The sequence below is a fragment of the Meles meles genome, chromosome 19 (genome assembly GCF_922984935.1).
Source record: "Meles meles chromosome 19, mMelMel3.1 paternal haplotype, whole genome shotgun sequence".
Classification (NCBI taxonomy): domain Eukaryota; kingdom Metazoa; phylum Chordata; class Mammalia; order Carnivora; family Mustelidae; genus Meles; species Meles meles.
The window spans coordinates 4,315,960-4,334,287 of record NC_060084.1 but is presented as its reverse complement, the minus strand read 5'-3'; the positions used below and the strand labels follow the sequence as shown (position 1 = coordinate 4,334,287).

The window sequence follows — 18,328 nt, the reverse complement described above, 5'->3', positions numbered from 1 at the left end:
CGTGCACCAGTGTTAAGACTGATATTGCCAGATGAGGAAATTCTAGCAAACAGGTAGAAAAACCTAGGACACTCGTATTGTTTAACAGCTAACAGGTGTCACAGAGGTGGGGTCTTTCTGGCGCGAGAGCTGTGCTGACGCGTCCGTACTACATTAAATCATCAATTACACCGACAGAACTAGCAAAACATACTGCTTACATTTAAATAATGCACATAATCTCAAAAACCACTTGGTTTGGGGGGACAGAAAACGCTTTTCTGTTTAGAGAATTTGCTCTGTGATGAGTTCTCATCCTGAAGAGAGAAAGCCACGCAGTGACAATCATTTTACTGCAACTCTGCTCCACCAGGCCTGAAGAGTTCAACGGTCTCAGACCTACTGCAGGGCAGGGGCTAGGGCAATCAAGGGAGAGGTCAGGGTCTCCAAGGCTAGAGGACGTGGGTGAGGACCCCAAGACCGGCTGAGATGGACGGAGTGGAGGAGCTAGATGGACGGATCTACAGAAACGGCTTCCATTTGAGCGGGCGTTCAAACCTTCACAGTAGTTATGACAGCAATTTTCTTCTGTGATGCACGGGGAAAATACTGTATTGGCTGTTCTACTTCCTAGGATATGGTCACTAATGCCGTCTCCCGCTCTGAAACTAAGCAACAGGTGCACGGCCCGTAACTCGGCCACTCTGCACAGAGCTCCACTCTCAAGGGATAAGCTCAGTTTCACGTTATCACTTCACAACAGCCATGTCTGCACTTGACCTCATTCCCTGAGCAGCTGCTGTGTGTCCACCTGCACGTCAACAGGAGAGAAATGCTCCACCATCTACCCCCAACCTCAGAAATGGTACAGAAACACACCGAAGGTAGAGAGGATTCAACAACCTAAAAAGGCAGAGCCAGATGCCCAGCACAGGAGGTCAAAGGCGGGGCCGCCAGAAGTGTGCGGCTCCACACGCAGTGGAAGGGCCGAGGCCCGAGGCCGTGGCTGCAGCGCCAGGCTCCCAAGACAGAGGGCGCGCCGGCCACCAGGCCCACGCAGGTCCCGGCCGAACAGCACGCACCTGTGTAGCCCATCTGCCAGAGCACGTCCGCCTGCAGGGTCTGGGCGACCTGGCGCGGGATGGCTCTCAGCAGCCGTCTACTCGAGTGTCTCCCTGTAGCGTGCCAGAACCCAGAGCCCAGGGAGAGGCTGGCTCTTCGCAGCGGGCGCGACGACTGCCACTTCTGGCTCCACCGGGTTTCGTTACAGGGTGCGACGGGGTCAGCTAGAGCCAAGGAGAGAGAGAGATGAGACGCGGAGCCCAAGCCGGGGACAGCTCAAGCCGGCAGGGAGAGCACCCACGCTGAGAAGGGCGGCAACCAGCCCTGAAAGCGACTTGCTCTCACTGAGTGGGAAGGGTTAAAGACAACGATGACAAGGACAACAAAACAACAAGGAAGCAAATGGCCCCCTGCAAGGGCGAAGCTTCACAGTCGGGCTGCTGGCACGGAAGAGGGGCTCGCGTTGACCTGTCACACCTGTCTCTGGGCTCACAGCAGCCGGACCTTCTGCCAAGGGCGCACAGCTCGCTACTCTCAACACGCTGCCTACGGTGTCCCCCTTCCCAAGCAGATGCGCTAGAAAGGAGTCGGGGGTTCAGAAGGCAACGAACCGCGTCTCCTCTCGATCCTGCAGGCGGACCAGCCCTGTGCACATCAACACCCGCCCCGTGGCACTGAGTCCACGGGTTCCGCTATCTGTAAGGACCCTACTTGGTGAAAAAATGGAAGAAAAAAGCAAAAGAACCACCACAGGAGGGGTCCTTACCTTTCAGGACTGTGCTACCATGTGAAAACCTGCATCTCAGATCAGCTTTCAGCAGAACACAGCTGTGCTGCTGCGCCCGACACTGTGGTTCTAGAGCTAACACCCACCGTGCAGGCCAGTCCGAGCAGGCTCCCCACGAAAGGGTACAGGGACCTGGGAAACACGCAGTCGTGTCCACTCCATTTGGTAATTATTTGCACAGACCAACTGAAATATTCTGCACGGAACTCGCCGTGTTGACTCCGCTCTTTAAGTCAACGGTGCGGAGCGGGGGGGGGGGGGGGGCTGAGTGGCTCAGTGGGTTGAGCCTCTGCCTTCGCTCAGGTCATGGTCTCAGGGTCCTGGGATCGAGCCCCGTGTCGGGCTCTCTGGTTGGCGGGGAGCCTGCTTGCTTCCTCCTCTCTCCCTCTGCCTGCCTCTGCCTACTTATGCACTCTGTCTGTCAAATACATAAAGAGAATCTTAAAACAAGAAGTCAACAGTGCAGGACAATACTGGCGGTGCTGGCGGAAGACGGTGTGGACAGCACACGAGGGTCTGCTCTGTCTGCCGGAGGCGGACCAGACTACATCTGAGCAATGAACTTGGCTCTCTAAGAGCAATTCAGAGAGCCTGGAGAGTACTGGAAGGAAAGCCGTTAAAATGGTAAGAGGGCTTGAACCCGAGTCAGCTGAGGGACCATCTGAAGGATCCGGAGAGGAGAATCCATCAAGGACACCGTGGTATCTTGAAAACATCTTTAAACACTGCCTGGTGGCAAACAGGTCAGCTCTGTCTTCCAGCCCGCGGATAGGGCCAGGGACGGGAGCCAGGGTGGGACAGGCTCCAGCTAAAAGAAAGCAGAGCCTGCTCACAACACAGCCAGAGAAACAAGCAGTATTTAACGTCTATTTACACCCTACAAACTCTGCTAAGCTCTCACACTTGCGCTATTTTATTTCATCTTCGTGAGAACCCTTGGAGGTAGGCAGCATTATCTCCAGTTTTTGTACGGGAGAAGCTGGAGCCCACAGGAACGCGGCTCGCTACCGAGGCAGCAGATGGCGACGAGGCCGCTGGGACTGCCGGCAACGCAGCACGGCCTCAGGGGGCGTCAAGCTCTGTGTCGGACAACCGTGCGGAGAAGCAGAGAAAGGAAGCCGGCCCTGAGAGGCCAGGACCGCTCTGCTGAAGTCGGGCATTTCCATGCTTCTCACAACGTCCTAGGGCTCTTTATGGTAAAAAAGTAAAACAGAAAAGCTAAAGGAAGCCACTTATCTGGCTAAGGGGACAAGGTCTGGTTCGCTTTTACTTCTGGATTGCTCTGAGGCTACTGCTTTTCAAAGAGAAAAAGCATCACAGAACATCTGGCCTGGCACAGAGCGCTGAGGAAGCCGGACAGCTGACCTCTGGGGCGCCCGAGAGCCAGCCTGTCCCACTATGCAAATTTGCGCGGCTTCCTCCGGTCCCTTCCTGAACCTCAGAGGCTCTCACACCTGCTACCCAACAGATAAAGGGAGAAAAGGAGAACTTTCCTTCTCTTTCCTCCAGGGAAATAAATGACACTAAATGATAACAGAGCTGGCAATCTGTTACCCTACTTTATCACAAATGGGGGGGAAAGCCCTTTTTTTGGTAATGTTTGCTTCAGAAAATGTTAAGTAATAAACACGTAATTTATTATTTAAGGGTAAGCTCTACCCGGACGAGCACAAGCTGTATAGGAGCGGGACAGAATAAGCCCTGGGGCTGAAGGGAGAATCATCCAGTTCCCTCCGTCCTTACCCCTGCACAGCCTGCAACTGAAATAGGCCGCGCAGCCGTGCGTGGTCCGAAGGCTCTCAGAAAACAAAATGAAACCCACAGAAAGGGTGTATTCCGAGACGCCTTAAAAATAAAAACACACACTGACAAGCACAGCGCAACCAAGAGGGAGACCCGAAGACCCGCCTTTCACTTCAGAATGTGCGGGGCGCAGGGGACTCCAGGCTCCGGCTGAGCACCGGCAGACACGAGCATCACCATCGTCCTCCTGCAAACCTGTAGATTTTCCCCACCAAACAGCAGGGCATCTGTTTCTAGTGTTTCAAATGCCTGGCAAGAAAATGTTCGCCATGGACAAAACTGAACGAAGGGACTCAGGGCCTTCCTGGACCGCCTCTGGCCGGCCCGCGGGAACACGCGCACTCTGTCCCCACGCCGCAGCCAAGCGGGGGCCGCAGCAGATGCGGCCACGCAGAGCCGGAGCCCACGGTACTCACACTCCGCGTACTTGAGCGAACGGAAGACCTTCCGCTGGGGCGTCACCCGTTTGATGTTGGGATGGTCTTCAAGGGTCAGCAGCCCCGCTTTCTGTTTCTCTTTGATCTGAATCACCTCAAAATCGCTAGGGTAGTCACTGGATGGGTTGTTTCGAGGAATGATTCTCCAGTTGTCTATTTCACTGCTCTTCAGGGCACTTGAAATAAAAGAATTTCTAGCTTTGGCTGTAAAGTATCCATTGAAAGCCACGATGTATTCTGAAATCAAAGACCGCAAATAAAAATAAGAATTTATGTCCCTGTATTGTAATGTAAGAGTGCACTACTCTCAGAGTTCCCTGGTAAAAGAAAACCTACAGATCCTAAAAGACAGTACAAGGAGGAGTAAACCAAGACTGGTCTAAATACCCCACACAGCAGTCCCCAGGGCTCTGAGGTCAAGCGATCTGAATGAGCCCCTGATCACAGAATTCACCCCTTAAACTCAGATACCTGTGCTGTTTTTCAAAAAGCAAAGATCAAGAGAATTCTGAATATACGGCAAAGAAATGCGTGTAACTTTTTCAAACCAGAGAAAGGGATTCGGAAGGAAAGGCTCAGTTTTACTTTCCTGAGCATTCGGCATCTCCCAACTCCCCACCCTCTGCGGCTACAATGGCACCTGTTCCACAGAGTCAGGTTTTAGGGAAGAAACTCCCAATGCCAATGTATCCCGGGAAAGCCAACTTCAGCAGAGAGAACATCTAAGCACTGTGCACTCACCTCATGTGAAATCGTAGAAAAGAGGGAATTTTTTTTTTTTTTGGCAAAAGCTAATTATTTAGAGTTAAGTTTAAAAAAAAAATGGGGAGGGGGCTAAAATAGTATCATTACCATATTCCACAACCGTTGAGGAGAATTCCACCTTCAACGTCAGGTGGGAACAGCCAGGGCACGGGGCCTTTTCGAAAGACTTCTTCTCCAACCTGTCCCCCAGATGTTTCCTCCCGCAGAGCAAAACCACGAGCAGAAGCAGCCAGATGTTCACAAGCTTCATGGTCAAAAGTGAATATGCTCATAAAATCGCATAAATTCAAATCACACTTTTTCCTTCCTTGATTATAAGTTAATTTTTGTTTCGGCAAAAAGCTGAAACATTATTGATCAGCCATTTTACAGTCTTGTCCAACATAAAAAGAAGTTAAATTTCATGGCCTTTTGTGGTTTGGCCTGGAAAGAGGCTTTCATTTCTTTCTTCGTTTCTTCTCCATCTTGGGCCTCGGGCTCCTCTCACTCCGGCCCAGACAACTGAGTCCTCCCCTCCATCTGCAGCACAGAAGCACGGTCCGGCGGGGAGAGCAGTCACTCCGGTAGCTCTGAGCGGCCTACGAATCGGAACAGAACAGAGTAAGCGGGCAGGAGTCAGTCCCACACGCACCGCGGGCCAGAGCCAGGCTTGAACTCATGACCCTGAGATCAAGACCTGAGCTGAGAGAGTCAGACTGAGCCACCCAGGTGCGCTGAAACAGCAGTTTAATTCCCCACACATTTTGCCAACTCTTCCGGCAAGAGCTTGGTAGACACATCCTCACCTTCTACCATAAAATAATACCTAAGGACCAACTAATTTGCATCCAAGTCTAATCCTTACCACTTTCTTTTAGAAAAACTATGCTTTAAAATTATTCGAACTATTACCTTTCAGATTTTGAAATATTTCCTGCCAATTTTATGAAGAGGGCATAGAAGGATTCACGCGGTCGTCCAATGTATTTTATGTGAAGCCTCACCTTAAAGGGATCTGACCGGCTAAATATGTTGTCAAACCAGATTACCTCTTTCCCGGAAGTAATACAAGAGAAAATCTCATGAGGTACACTGCTGCCAAAGAAAAGTGTTATCTGAGTGTTAAATTACACACGGGCACAGATACCTTTCAAGTATCTGAACGGCAGAAAAATAGTCATTCTTCACAATAAAAAGCAGACCGGCAATTAACAAAAAAAAAAGAAAAGAGAAGAAAACGATGCCGGCTGTAGCTCGTCCAGAAAGATCTGTTGCACGGATCCTACCAGAAACATAAATAATCCAGCAAGGGAAACACAATCAATTGAACAGGACAGGCCTTATACTGCTAACTTGTTTCTGAAAAGAAAACACTTAGGACCAGGAGTCGGCCCCCTTTAAAGAGAGGTACAGAATTAAAAACCCTTTCTTCTGGCAGCAACTGGTACTTTGGAGTAGCAAGGACTTTGTGGCTTCTGGAATTATTCATACGTGCATCTATTCACAGGAAAACACTCATAGGTAGAGTTTCTAAAACAGTCTGTAAGGTTACTATCTAGGACTTCACTGCTGGAGGGCCACACGATCCTGAAAAGCAGGCCTTCTCCGGCATTAGAGACTAAGGCGGGTTGAATGAAGCTCATCAGACGGAAATGAAATTCTCGAAGTTATTTCCGTATCAACACGAAGAACAATAAAAATGTCAACCACAAGAACAAACTAACACCAAAGATCAGAACAGAAAGAGTAAAGAAGGGGCTCCTGGGTGGCTCAGTGGGTTAAGCCGCTGCCTTCGGCTCGGGTCATGATCTCGGGGTCCTGGGATCGATCCCGCATCGGACTCTCTGCTCAGCAGGGAGCCTGCTTCCCTCTCTCTCTCTCTGCCTGCCTCTCTGTCTACTTGTGATCTCTCTGTCAAATAAATAAATAAAATCTTTTAAAAAAAGAAAGAAAGAAAGAGTAAAGAAATGCAACAGGGGACGCCAAAAAAGCCACTCCAACATATTTCGTGGCAATACGCCTGGGAGCAAGCCCCAATTTTTTCGGCTTATACTTGGTACCTGTAGCAATGGCCCATCACAGCACAGAGCCACAGGAGGCACATGCGTCCGCTACAGGACGAGTGGTCACAGAAGACGGAGCTCAGCATCGGTGAGAAGAGTTCTCATGTCATGTTACATGAACTGACAGCGCAAACGATTTAAACAGGTCTCTCATGAAGGGAAGTTTTTAAAAAAATAATCTCTTTATCTCTACGGCCTCGAGCTGAAGAATCTACGACATATCTGGGCTACATGTAACAAGCATTAGTGAATGATACTAGTAAGCCCATCTTATCTAATTGCGTCAGATCAACTGTAATTAAACCTACTCTTAATTCACACAAGGGTCCGGACAGCGACCGCACAGTGCAGCCCGTGTGGAAACGACGGCTGGTGTCCTACACCTGGGCCAGGAGACCGACTTCACAAGACAGAGAAACAGGAAGAAAAAGCTTGAGGGGTTTTAAACTTTAAAAATCCCTAAGATAATCAGCTCTCTCCCAAAGAGAAAACTTTCTAGGTTTTCGAAAACAGAACACTGCAATATCCCTAAGATGTTCTACCTTAATCTACGCAATTAAATTCTACAATCGTATATCGTGCTTACCAAGATCAAGGTGGGATCCAGCAAAGCGGCCGACAATGAGCGCAAACAGCTAAACAAAGAGCAGGAAGACACCGGAGAGGAGGCCCGTGTAGGCCAGGACACTGCGCCCAGAGCTCCTCTGGGTGAAACGGGAGCTCCTGCAGACGAGCTGGGGGGCACCGGGCAGAACCTGGGCCAGCAGAACTGCAAGCATGGCAATGAGGAGGGAGAAGGGGAGCAGCCTGAATGAAGCTACATCACAGACCAGAAACACACGGGATGTGCAAGGGATCAGCGAGTCATCGCATGAGGGAGGCCACGGCGCGCCAGTCTGGGGGTGGAAAGATGGTGGGAAGCAGGCAGGGCAAGCAGGTGCGACCTCTGAGCAGAACAGGCAGGAAGCAACGGGAGCGGGGTGCTCAGAGCAGCTCCGCTCACCCGCCTGGCTCCTTTAAGGTGCGAGTCACAGAGCCACTGAGCAGGCGGCAGGGACACAGCAGCCAACAAAACCCAACCCAAACCTCCGAGCTCATGGCACTGACCCAGAGAGAGAGAGAGAGAGAGAGAGAGAGAGAGAGAGAGAGAGAGTGTGTGTGTGTGTGTGCGTGCACACGTGCGTGCACGTGCCAGCCTGGGAGGGGGCCTCTGAGGAAGGACCCAGCGGAAGCAGGAAGCTGGCCAGGCCAGCTGGGCAGAGGACTGGAGGCACTGGGCACGGCGAGCCCCAGGGCCCGAGGCAAGGAACATGCCTGCTTTGTGTAAGGAAAGTGAAGGGGACGGTGTGGCTGGAGCAGGGAGAGGCGGAAAACAGACAAAATGGGAGATGGGACTGATGGGGAGACAAACTGGGGAGGGCCTTGTAGGTCAGAGAAAGGACCTCAGCTTTCACTCCGAATGGGAGGAAAAGCAGGATCTGAGCAGAGAAGCCACCCCAGCTGGTCTGCCCGTGAACTGGTTCGCTCTGGCTTCTGTAAGGAGGGCGGCACAGGCAGACACAGGAGACAGACGAGACAGCTCCCATGATGATGCTGGCTCAGGCCAGGCTGGGGCAGAAGGACCAATGAAGGAGGGCACGCGACGGAGGTGACCACAGGGAGACAACCTGCGGACAGCCAGATTGGGGGGTGCGCACCTGAGGAGCCAAGGACAACACTGAGGCCTTCCGTCCAAACACAGACGGGCGTCTGCCCCTGACGGGGACGGAGAAGGTGCAGGCAACGCTGGTCTGGGGAAGACAGGCAGGTGCTGAGGTCTGACCCTGTGAAAATCAGGGTAAGCAGGAGCACTGGGAAGGCATGGCTCCAGGTAGAAAGGAACAGGGAGGTGAAAAAAAACCCCAAAATCTGTGGGAAAGGATTTCCATGACTAATCGTGGTCAGCTGAAAGGGCCACACACAAAAGGGCGAACAGCTACCCGCCCCTAACTCCAAAGCCACCAGCAGCAGGAAGACGCCCTCAGGCGGGAAAGTGCCAAGGGGCTAAGGCTGGAAACAGTGAGACAAGGACACACCTCTCTTCGGTTTGGATATGGCTGACCTGTGCACAGTCTTTCAAGGTGAAGGAAAATCTAGGTTCTAAGAAGACACTCTTGTCAAAGACCCATGGCTCCTAAAAAATTCTGACAACAGGGGCCTAGGTGGCTCAGCGGGCTGAGCCTCTGCCACCAGCTCAGGTCCACAGTCCTGGGATCGAGCATCGGGCTCTCCGCTCGGCGGGAAGCCTGCTTCCTCCTCTCTCTCTCTCTCTCTCTCTCTCTGCCAGCCTCTCTGCCTGCTTGTGATCTATCAAATAAATTAAAAATCTTTAAAAAAAAAATTCTGACAACAGATACTGAAGTTTCTATGGTTTCCCAATCCCAGAATAACAGGGCTCCGAAATATAAATTTGCTCTTAAGAAAACAAAACTGCCACCAGGGGCACAGAGGCTGGCGAACGATGCCACTGGCACCGAGGTCGCAGGGAGCCGCTGCACGGCTGGCCTGCTCCGAAGACAGCCCGTCCCCGCAGACTGTCCTACAGGGGCCTCAAGGGCGCAGACCGCAGCTCCTACTTCTGAAACATGGGCTCGCCTGTGCCGACGAGCAGTCATCCCACCGGCTCTCACGACGCGAGGCAAACCTACGGAGCGCCGTCCCCGAGCTGGCCTCACCATCTAGCCACAAGCATGGCAGCGGCTACGCGGCGTATAAACACAGGCGCAGACATACACACGCAGGAAAAGACACACTTTTTAACAAGAGTTCTGTCCTTCCTTTTCTCCCTCCCTTTCTGCATAATCCAGCCGAGGGCAAGAGGGTGAGATGCTGATGGAGACCCATGGCGGCCTGGGTGGGGAGGGGCGATGGCGTCTTGAGAGACAAAGAAGGTGTGAGGGGCAGAGGCACCAGGAGAGGGGGTCGGAGCCTGACTGGGGTGATGGCCGTGAAAGCGGGAAACTCATCTAATCAAATAAATATTTACAGATAATGGGAAGCAGCTTTCTACCGGCAGAGAAGAAAGACCCAGGTACAAATACGGGAAACACCTGAGAGATCCACGCAGGATCAGACTGAAGTTGAAGCACCGGTGTGAACTCTGGGTTCTCAATCACGGACTGACGGACGTAGAAACGAACACATGCGAGTGTGGTGTACATTTCCTAGCTCTGTCTACTGCAAGGGCACGGGAGAAGGAGCAACCCAACAGGAGGGAGCCCATCTAGCAGTACCCAGAACTGGCTTCCTTCTTTTTCTTTTTCTCTTTTTTTTTTTTAAGATTCATTTATTTGAGAGAGGGAAAGAGAACACACTCGCACGAGCAGGAGAGAGGAGGAGAGGAGAGAAACTCAAGTAGACACTGGGCTGACCACGGATCCCCACATTGGTGCTCCATCCTGTGACCCCAAGGTCAGACCTGGGCCGAAACCAAGGGTCAGACACTGATGGCATCACCCAGGCCCCCCAGAACTGGTTTTCTAAATGTCATTCTCCATTGCAAGAAACCAGACTCCTGGTTCCAGGCGAGTGGCCAGCGGAGTCTGGAATATCCTAGGCCACGGAGTGAGGAAGCGCTCCGAGAGTAACGGGAGTGTGTCTGAGGACCAGAGAGGCCAGCGAGGGACAGCTGGAGCATCAAAACAAACAATGAACGTAACAGATGATAGCCCCTGCAGAAAATACAAAACAAGCGTCCACAGTAACATTTATACGCAGGCTGGAAGCCTGAAAAATGAGGGATTCACAGAGTCCCAGCATGCCTCCCAACAACATCCTGATTTCCAAAGGGACAAGCTGCTTCTCCTACAGCAGAGAAGCTTCACCAACTTGGCCAGCCAGGGAACAAACGGACCCAGGTCCACGGAGCAGGTGACTGGAGAGGCCGGCACCGCCCGGGCGGGTCCTGCCAAAGACGCACAACCTGAGTCACATCAGGAGGAAGGAGCAGAAGCCAACCAAGGACGGTCTTCAAAGCCAATGCCTGGAATTCTCAAAAGTACCAAGGAAGGTAAGGAGAGCCAAGGAATGGCTGAGACACAGCTGCAGACTGAAGGAGACTCGGGAGACTCGACCGGTAACTGAACCTGAGGTTCTCAGCTAGGTCCCTCGGCCGTGAAGGCGCTCCCGGAACAGCTGGCAAACCTGGACAGGGGCCCGCCTGGGACAACAGGGCGCGGGGTATCGGGACTCATTTCCTGCACCTGAAGGCTGCGCTCGGATTGCGTAAGGACTGTGCCTGCAGGAAATGCCCCGTGAAGTATCTGGGGATACTGGTCTGGGTATCAGGTCTGCAACTTGCTTTCACAAATGGTTCAGAGGGGGAAAAGGCTCGGTGCTGTTCTTGGAACCTTTCTGGTAGATTGAAATTGTTTCCAAAATATGCAAAAAAAAAAAAAAAAAGAAGAAGAAGAAGACAGAAAAAGTCTTATATTTAGTCTCAGCCGATAGGAATGAATGAGAGGGATGGGAGTATTAAATTCTAAAAAGGCGGAGAGGGCAATTCAGGCTCTCTTCCGGTACCCATCTGAGCTGCCCACCGTGCACGACCAGACTATACACCGTGTCAGACTGACTCGGGCACGTCAACCGTCACACAGAGTGACATCCTAACAGCCCAGCAGATGTGACTGAGCTAGTCAAAGAGAAACTCAAACTCATTCCCCTTCTAACGAATTGAGAGAGCCCCTGAAAAGTTTCACGGCAAAGTAAATTTGTTAAAACTGACTCCAGCGTTCCCACTATTTACATTAGATCAAGAAACTTCTTGAAAACTGAAGTGTAATTGACACGGACCATCCTAGTACTTTTCAGGGCTCATCAGCTGGTGCTCTGATTCCCACACACTGGAAGTGATCCCCCGACGTCTGGCTAGCACCTGTCACACACCGAGTCACCGCACTGCAGGCTGTGCCTGACATCCGACGTCTTTATAACCGCACGTCCGTACCTCCCACTCCCCTTCACCTATTTCTCCTGCCCCCCAACCCCTCCCTGCTCTGGTAACCAACAGTTCCCTGAACTTATCAGTCACTATTTGTTTTGTCTGTTCATAAAAATCAAGTAACATTGTCAGAGACATAAACTGAGACACCAGGATAAAACACAAATCATGTTTAAGAAGTCAAGCCAATAAAAGGACTCTCATATGTTGTGAGTGAACGTAAAAAAAACTGTTACGTATTAGAACATTTACCCATATGTATTAAAAGCCTTAAAAATGGAAAACCCTTTCCTAATAAATCCAGAAATAACGATAAACACTTAACACACAGAGCATTTATTCTGCGGCAGCCACTATCCTAAGCAACCTTCACAACCTGTTACTAACCCCCCGCTTCCAGATGAGAACACGGAGGCGCCCACAGTGGCTCATCACCGGGCCTGGAGCCAAGTGGCAGTGAGTGGGAAAGCCAGGCTGGAACTCAACTAGTCTGGCATGGAGGCCACCCTCTTAGAAGGTAGGTTACCCCGATTTTTTTTTTTAAAGATTTTACTTATTCATTTGTCAGAGAGAGAGGGAGAGAGAGCGAGTAAGCACAGGCAGACAGAGGCAGAGGGAGAAGCAGGCTCCCCGCCAAGCAAGGAGCCTGATGTGGGACTCGATCCCAGGACGCTAGATCATGACCTGAGCCGAAGGCAGCCACTTAACCAACTGAGCCACCCAGGCGTCCCGGTTACCCCGATTTTCTCAAATCTCCCCTAGAAAGGCGCTCTGGTGGCACACTTGTTAAGTGTCGTACTCTTGGTTTCAATGCAGGTCCAGATCTCAGGGTCACGGAACCAAGCTCTGTGTGGGGCTCCGCACTCAGGCCGAGTCGGCTTGATACTCTCTCCCTCTCCCTCTGCCCCTCCCCTCAGCTCAAAAGCGCACGCATGCACACACTCTTAGATTTTTTTTTTTTTTTAATTTAACAGACAGAGATCACAAGTAGGCAGAAAGGCAGGCAGAGAGAGAGAGGAGGAAGCAGGCTCCCTGCTGAGCAGAGAGCCTGACGCGAGGCTCGATCCCAGGACCCTGGGATCATGACCTGAGCCGAAGGCAGAGGCCTTAACCCACTGAGCCACCCAGGTGCCCCGCATGCACACACTCTTTCTTTAAAATCTTTTTAAAAGGGGCGCCTGAGTGGCTCAGTGAGCAGGGCCTCTGCCTTCGGTCCATGTCATGATCTCGGGGTCCTGGGATCGAGCCCCGCGTCGGACTCTCTGCTCAGCGGGGGGTAGTCTGCTTCCCCCTCTCTCTCTCCGCCTGCCTCTTCACCTACTTGTGATCTCTGTCAAATAAATAAAATCTTAAAAAAAAATTTTTTTTTAAAGAATAAAACGAAATAAAATCTCCCCTAGAAATTCATTCCACAGAAGTGTGAATCTGAAAGCATACAGTGATTCACACCCAAAGATTACAACCAGGAAAAACTAGAGAGTATCCAAATGCGCAACGGGAGACCAGCTAACTGATGAATTAACCGGGACTCCAGAATGCTGCGCAGCAACTGCAAATGAGGTTCCTCTGGAAGCTGCGTAACGGTCCCCAAAGCTATCCACATCCTCATCCCCAGAACCCATAAATGTGACTTTATACGGCCAAAGAGATTCTGCACGTATGATTAAACTAAGGATCTTAAAACAGGAAGCATATTCTGGATTATCCAAGTGGGACCGATGTAATGACAAGAGTCTTTACGAGACACAGGCCCACTGAGCTCCTTCTCCACCACCAGAGGAGAAGAGATGATGGAAGCCGGAGGCTGAGGCAGGAAGAGGCCAGGAGCCAAGGACTGTAGGTGCCTCTAGAAACCCAAAAAGGGAAGGAAACAATCTCTCCTGGAGCCTCCATAAGGACTGAAGCCCTCCCGACACCCTAACGTCAGCCCAGCGACACTGATTTTGGACAACCGACCCCCAGAACCGTAAGATAATAAACTGGTGTTGTTTTAAACCACGAAGTTTGCAGAAATTTGTGCTAACAGCCACAGGTCTCGAATATATTTCCCAAAGAATATGGGGAAAGGGTAATGCAATATTAAATAAAACGGCTCACGGACATTGACCCAAATTTCTATTTTTAAATAATGTATCTATATGCACGGGAGAAAAGGAACAGGAGAAGATCTCTGCCACAAGGTAACATGGTCCTCCCGCTCCATGCCAGCAGTACAGGGAGTTAGGGTCTTAGTTCTAGTATTTACAGTTTTACAAAGAGCCTGTTACACTTTCATAATTAGGTAAAATAACTACCTATAGGTACTTTACTAAACCTTTTAAAATAAATTTTATAGAAAAACAAATTTTCTGGTTAAGTCAGCAGCACAGAGATTCAAAATAAAGGTTAGGGTGTTCTTTTTTTTTTTTTAATAAATTCTGTTTATTTTTAAGTAATCTCTAAAATGCCTAACATGGGGCTCAAATTCACGACCCTGAGAGTGAATCACACTCCACTGAGGCAGCCAGGCACCCCAAAGATTTGGTTTTATCTGTACATACAGAGCTTAAAAGAGATCCATTTCCTAGGAATCGTGTTAAAAAATCTATCTGTGGGGGCGCCTGGGTGGCTCAGTGGGTTAAAGCCTCTGCCTTCGGCTCAGGTCATGATCCCGGGGTCCAGGGATCGAGCCCCACATCGGGCTCTCTGTAATGCGGGGAGCCTGCTTCCTCCTCTCTCTCTGCCTGCCTCTCTGCCTAGTTGTGATTTCTCTTTGTCAAATAAATAAAATATTAAAAAAAAAAATCTATCTGTGTCTACCCTAGAGCTCCAGGCCAAGCTTTTTGCTCATTCATTCTGAACAGGCTTATCATGGGCCGTATCACCTACTCAGAGGGCCTGCTTAGAGCTGTTACTGGATCCACGGTTTACTGGATTTAATTCCTACAAATTCTTTACGTAGGTGACCTGCTGATCTTTCCAAACAAAGGTACGCCCTGTAAGATGGTATTTGCACAATTATGGATTTTCTGTTAGTAAGTATGCCTCTAAGACAGGTGTAATCCAAAACGTATTTGACATCAAATACTAAATGGAAAATAAACAGTTCAAACAATATATGCCAGGAAGAAGATTTAACGAGCTACGAGTGAAAACGAGACCAAGGAGAGGAAATGGGTTACCTGGGCAAACCACTGGTCTGACAGCTAACATTCCTTGCAGCTCAGGTGCTTCGACTTTGCATTATAAAAGAGTATCACTCCGATTATAATTCTGGGTATAGCTAAAGTATATCTGAAATCATTTCTTTGCAAATAAGAACACAATTCAGGGCAGAGGAAATCACTGGCATCACGTGACAGTCATCTAATTACGCAGGTACACCAGCTTTTTCTAATGAACCTTTACTGAAATAGCTCCAGAGAAAATGGAATGGTGTTTAGGCCACGAAAGAGTAGCATTCAGTTCAGTTCAACTTTGGCTGTAGAAGTACCACTTTCATAACTAATTGCGTCTTTGGCTGTACCACCATTATTTAACTGGCCAACATTCAAACGATGCCAGACCGCACTATCTTAAAATAAAGGTGTGTTCTTCGGGCTGACTGAACCATTCCTTCTGGCACATTCTGTCCATTAGCCTTTGTAAGGGGACAAAACAAGCAATTCCGCCCAAAGAGGCAGCCATGCCAGGGTGAAGAGGTGCTTGTCTGCGCTGGCCTTTGTTCTTCTGCGGGTGCCGGGCCCATCTCCTTATTCTCCTGGCCCTTCAGTCACCCAGCACGTGCTAGCCGCACGAGGCAGGCACCTCCAAAGCCAGTACTCTCATTTTACTTGAAACTCTTTTCCTAAAGCAAAGACACCGTCAAGATTAGTAATTCCAGGTCATCCAGATCTCTGCAGCACGTCAAAACTGATTGGGCCACAGAGGAGGGAAAATCGACCTGTTTTTACCACCTCCTTGGCCTGTCTCAGGCAAGATGCTGAAGGAAAACCAAGCACCCCACCCAACCACCCAATGCAAGGTCTAGCTTCCCATCCCTAATTAAGATTTCAAGTCACGAAGGGTTGGAGAGTTGTTGTTTTTCCAATGAAATTCAAACAGTATCTCAACTCTCCTGGTGCAAAGAGGCGGTTGCAAATCTCGCCCTACAAACCCCACAGGGGACACAGGTGGAAACCAGGTGCAGTTCCCCTGCGTGTTCCCCCTCCTAGCTTGTTACTCCGTTTGTGACACTTAACTGTGGCTGCCACACCGAAGAGGCAGCAGGCAGGACAGAGCGGTAACTACCTACCCCGAGAATGACAGAAGACGGAATCGAACATGTGAATCTGAAGGGAAGGCTAAAAACTCAGCCAGAAGAGCTCCGGCTTGGTCCCACGGGGCCCCGGGTGCTTCAAAGGTTCTGCAAGCACTAAATGCCAACTCTTGAATATGAGAGATGCACGGGGAGGGCAATGCAGAGGCCTACCAGGCATGAGTCCCACGGACTGAGGCCGCTCCCAGACACAAAGGCCACAGATGATCCCACCTCGGTGAAATATTCGAGAGAGACAAGCCTAGGGAGTTAGAAAGCAGATTAATGATGGCCTGGGGCTAGGGTCAGAAATGGGTAGTGACTGAACCTGGGCACCGGGATCTTTCAGGGGTGACGAAAATGTTCTAAAAAGTGCGTTGTGGTGAGGACGCACAACTCTGCATTTATGGGGGGGGGGGGGTCACTGAGTAAGTACACTTAAAAGAAGTGAATTTTATGGTATGTAAATTTGACCTGAACAAAGCTCTGACTTAAAACAGAGAGAGGGAGAGAGCGGGGTTATGGTCACTGGGGAAAGTATGTGCTGTGGTGAGTGCTGTGAAGTGTGTAAACCTGGCGATTCACCTGTACCCCTGGGGCTAACAATACATTATATGTTAATTAAAAAAATTTTTTTAAATTATAAAATAGAGAACGTGTGCTGCAGATTTAAAAAAAAAAAAAAAAAACGTTGGCAAGAATCAGTTCAGCAAGCTCCTCACTCTTAGACCAATGCAAACGGAGACCCTGCAGGTGGGCTGCTTACAGCACAGCTAAGGCCAATAAAGGGCCCCGGGAAAACAGATTCGACCGAGGTCAGCTCTGCGATCCCATGCCACTCTGCCTCACTTGGAAGCGTCGCTCAGAACCTAAAGTATTTAACTTAATTTGTACAGACAAACTGGCCACCATTCCCAGGGGCTCTCACCAAAACGAAGGGTAAGCATCTTAATAAAAATGGGTGTTGAAAATCTATCATACACTATCCCAGTGGCAGGGAGCACGGACTTGGCAGGGCAAGGCAGGAGCCTCTCGGGCCCACCTTGCCCACCAGCTTCCCGCACTGCACTCCTGAAAATCGGCACGCTGGGCAGTGAGCGCAGACCCGGGGCTCGCGAAGAACCGAGGTCGCTGGAAAGGAGATCGCGGCCCCTGGGGGAGCCGGCCCGGAACCGTGGGTGCGCCGGGCGCGCGGCTTCACTGCGCTCAGGTTTATCTGACGGGAGGAAACGGTGAGGCTGAGCAAGCTAGCACCCCGCGTGAGCCCGGAGACAGGGCCCCGCACCGGCTGTCTCGGGTGCGGGAAACGTCCCGTCCCCCGCCCCGCGCTCCGGTGCGGCTCCCGGAGGGTCCAGGGACGCAGGGAGGCCCCGGCCCCGGCCGCCGCCGGCGCACACCTCCAGCCTCGGGGCCTCGGGCGCGCGAGCGGCTGCACAGGCCGGCGGGTGGGGGAGCGGCGCTCCGGGCAGCGAGCCGCCAGCGAACCTACCTGCGGCCGCCTCAGGCTCGGGTCCGGCGGGCCCGGGATAACGGCGCCTCCGCGGCGAACACGCCTCGCGTCTCCATTCGGGGCTGTTTACTCCCAAGTCTCGCGAGACTGCGCGACCGGGGCGGGGAGACCGACGGCGGAGAGCGCCGGGAGTGCCAGCCCCGCCGGCCGTGCGTCCCCTGCGTGCCCGGCGCCGGCCTGCGTGCGCGCTCCGGACGCCGGGGGCCGCCGGGCCCGGGGCGAGCTGACGGACGAAGGTCTCGCGACACTTGCGGCCCGGGACGGGGCGGGGCGGGGGGGTGTGGCGAGCTTTCCGGGTCCAGGTCCGCGGCTGCGCTGGTGGGAGGTGGGCTCTGGGCTTTGGGCCGGAAAGCGGCCGCGCGCGGCCCGGGCCCATGGATGACGGTCTTGGCGGAGCCGCCAGCGTTTGCCGTAAACTCCAGAGAGCTCCGAGTGCAGCGCCCTCTCCCTGGGGTCCGGCGGGGGCCGGGCTCGGGCGGCACCCCCAGCCACGGCCCTCTGCAGGCCTCTGCCCATTTGCCCGACGCGGCCGGCTCCGGCCCGGGGACCCGCACTGGAAGGCGAAACCCCCGCCGCAGCCGCGCTGGCTCCGCCTCACTCCGCGCGTGGCCGGGGCCCTGATGCCCGGCGGCTACCCTAGTGGACGAACCGAGGCTCGGTGCGTTCGACTCGGAAACGCTGGCCTC

General features: G+C 51.8%; 1 protein-coding gene across 1 annotated transcript in view; it reads right to left on the bottom strand.

The window, feature by feature from the left end:
* Positions 1 to 17,775, bottom strand: part of MBTPS1 (membrane bound transcription factor peptidase, site 1) — a 51,250-nt gene extending 33,475 nt beyond the window's left edge. Inside the window, exons 1-4 of the mRNA XM_045987731.1 lie at positions 17,622 to 17,775; positions 4,921 to 5,411; positions 4,048 to 4,305; positions 1,062 to 1,265 (exon numbers count right to left, since the gene is read on the bottom strand). Of these exons, the coding sequence (XP_045843687.1) occupies positions 1,062 to 1,265; positions 4,048 to 4,305; positions 4,921 to 5,083 (625 nt within the window). The 5' untranslated portion in view covers positions 5,084 to 5,411; positions 17,622 to 17,775. The remainder of the gene's footprint in view (positions 1 to 1,061; positions 1,266 to 4,047; positions 4,306 to 4,920; positions 5,412 to 17,621) is intronic.
* Positions 17,776 to 18,328: the final 553 nt, after the last annotated feature.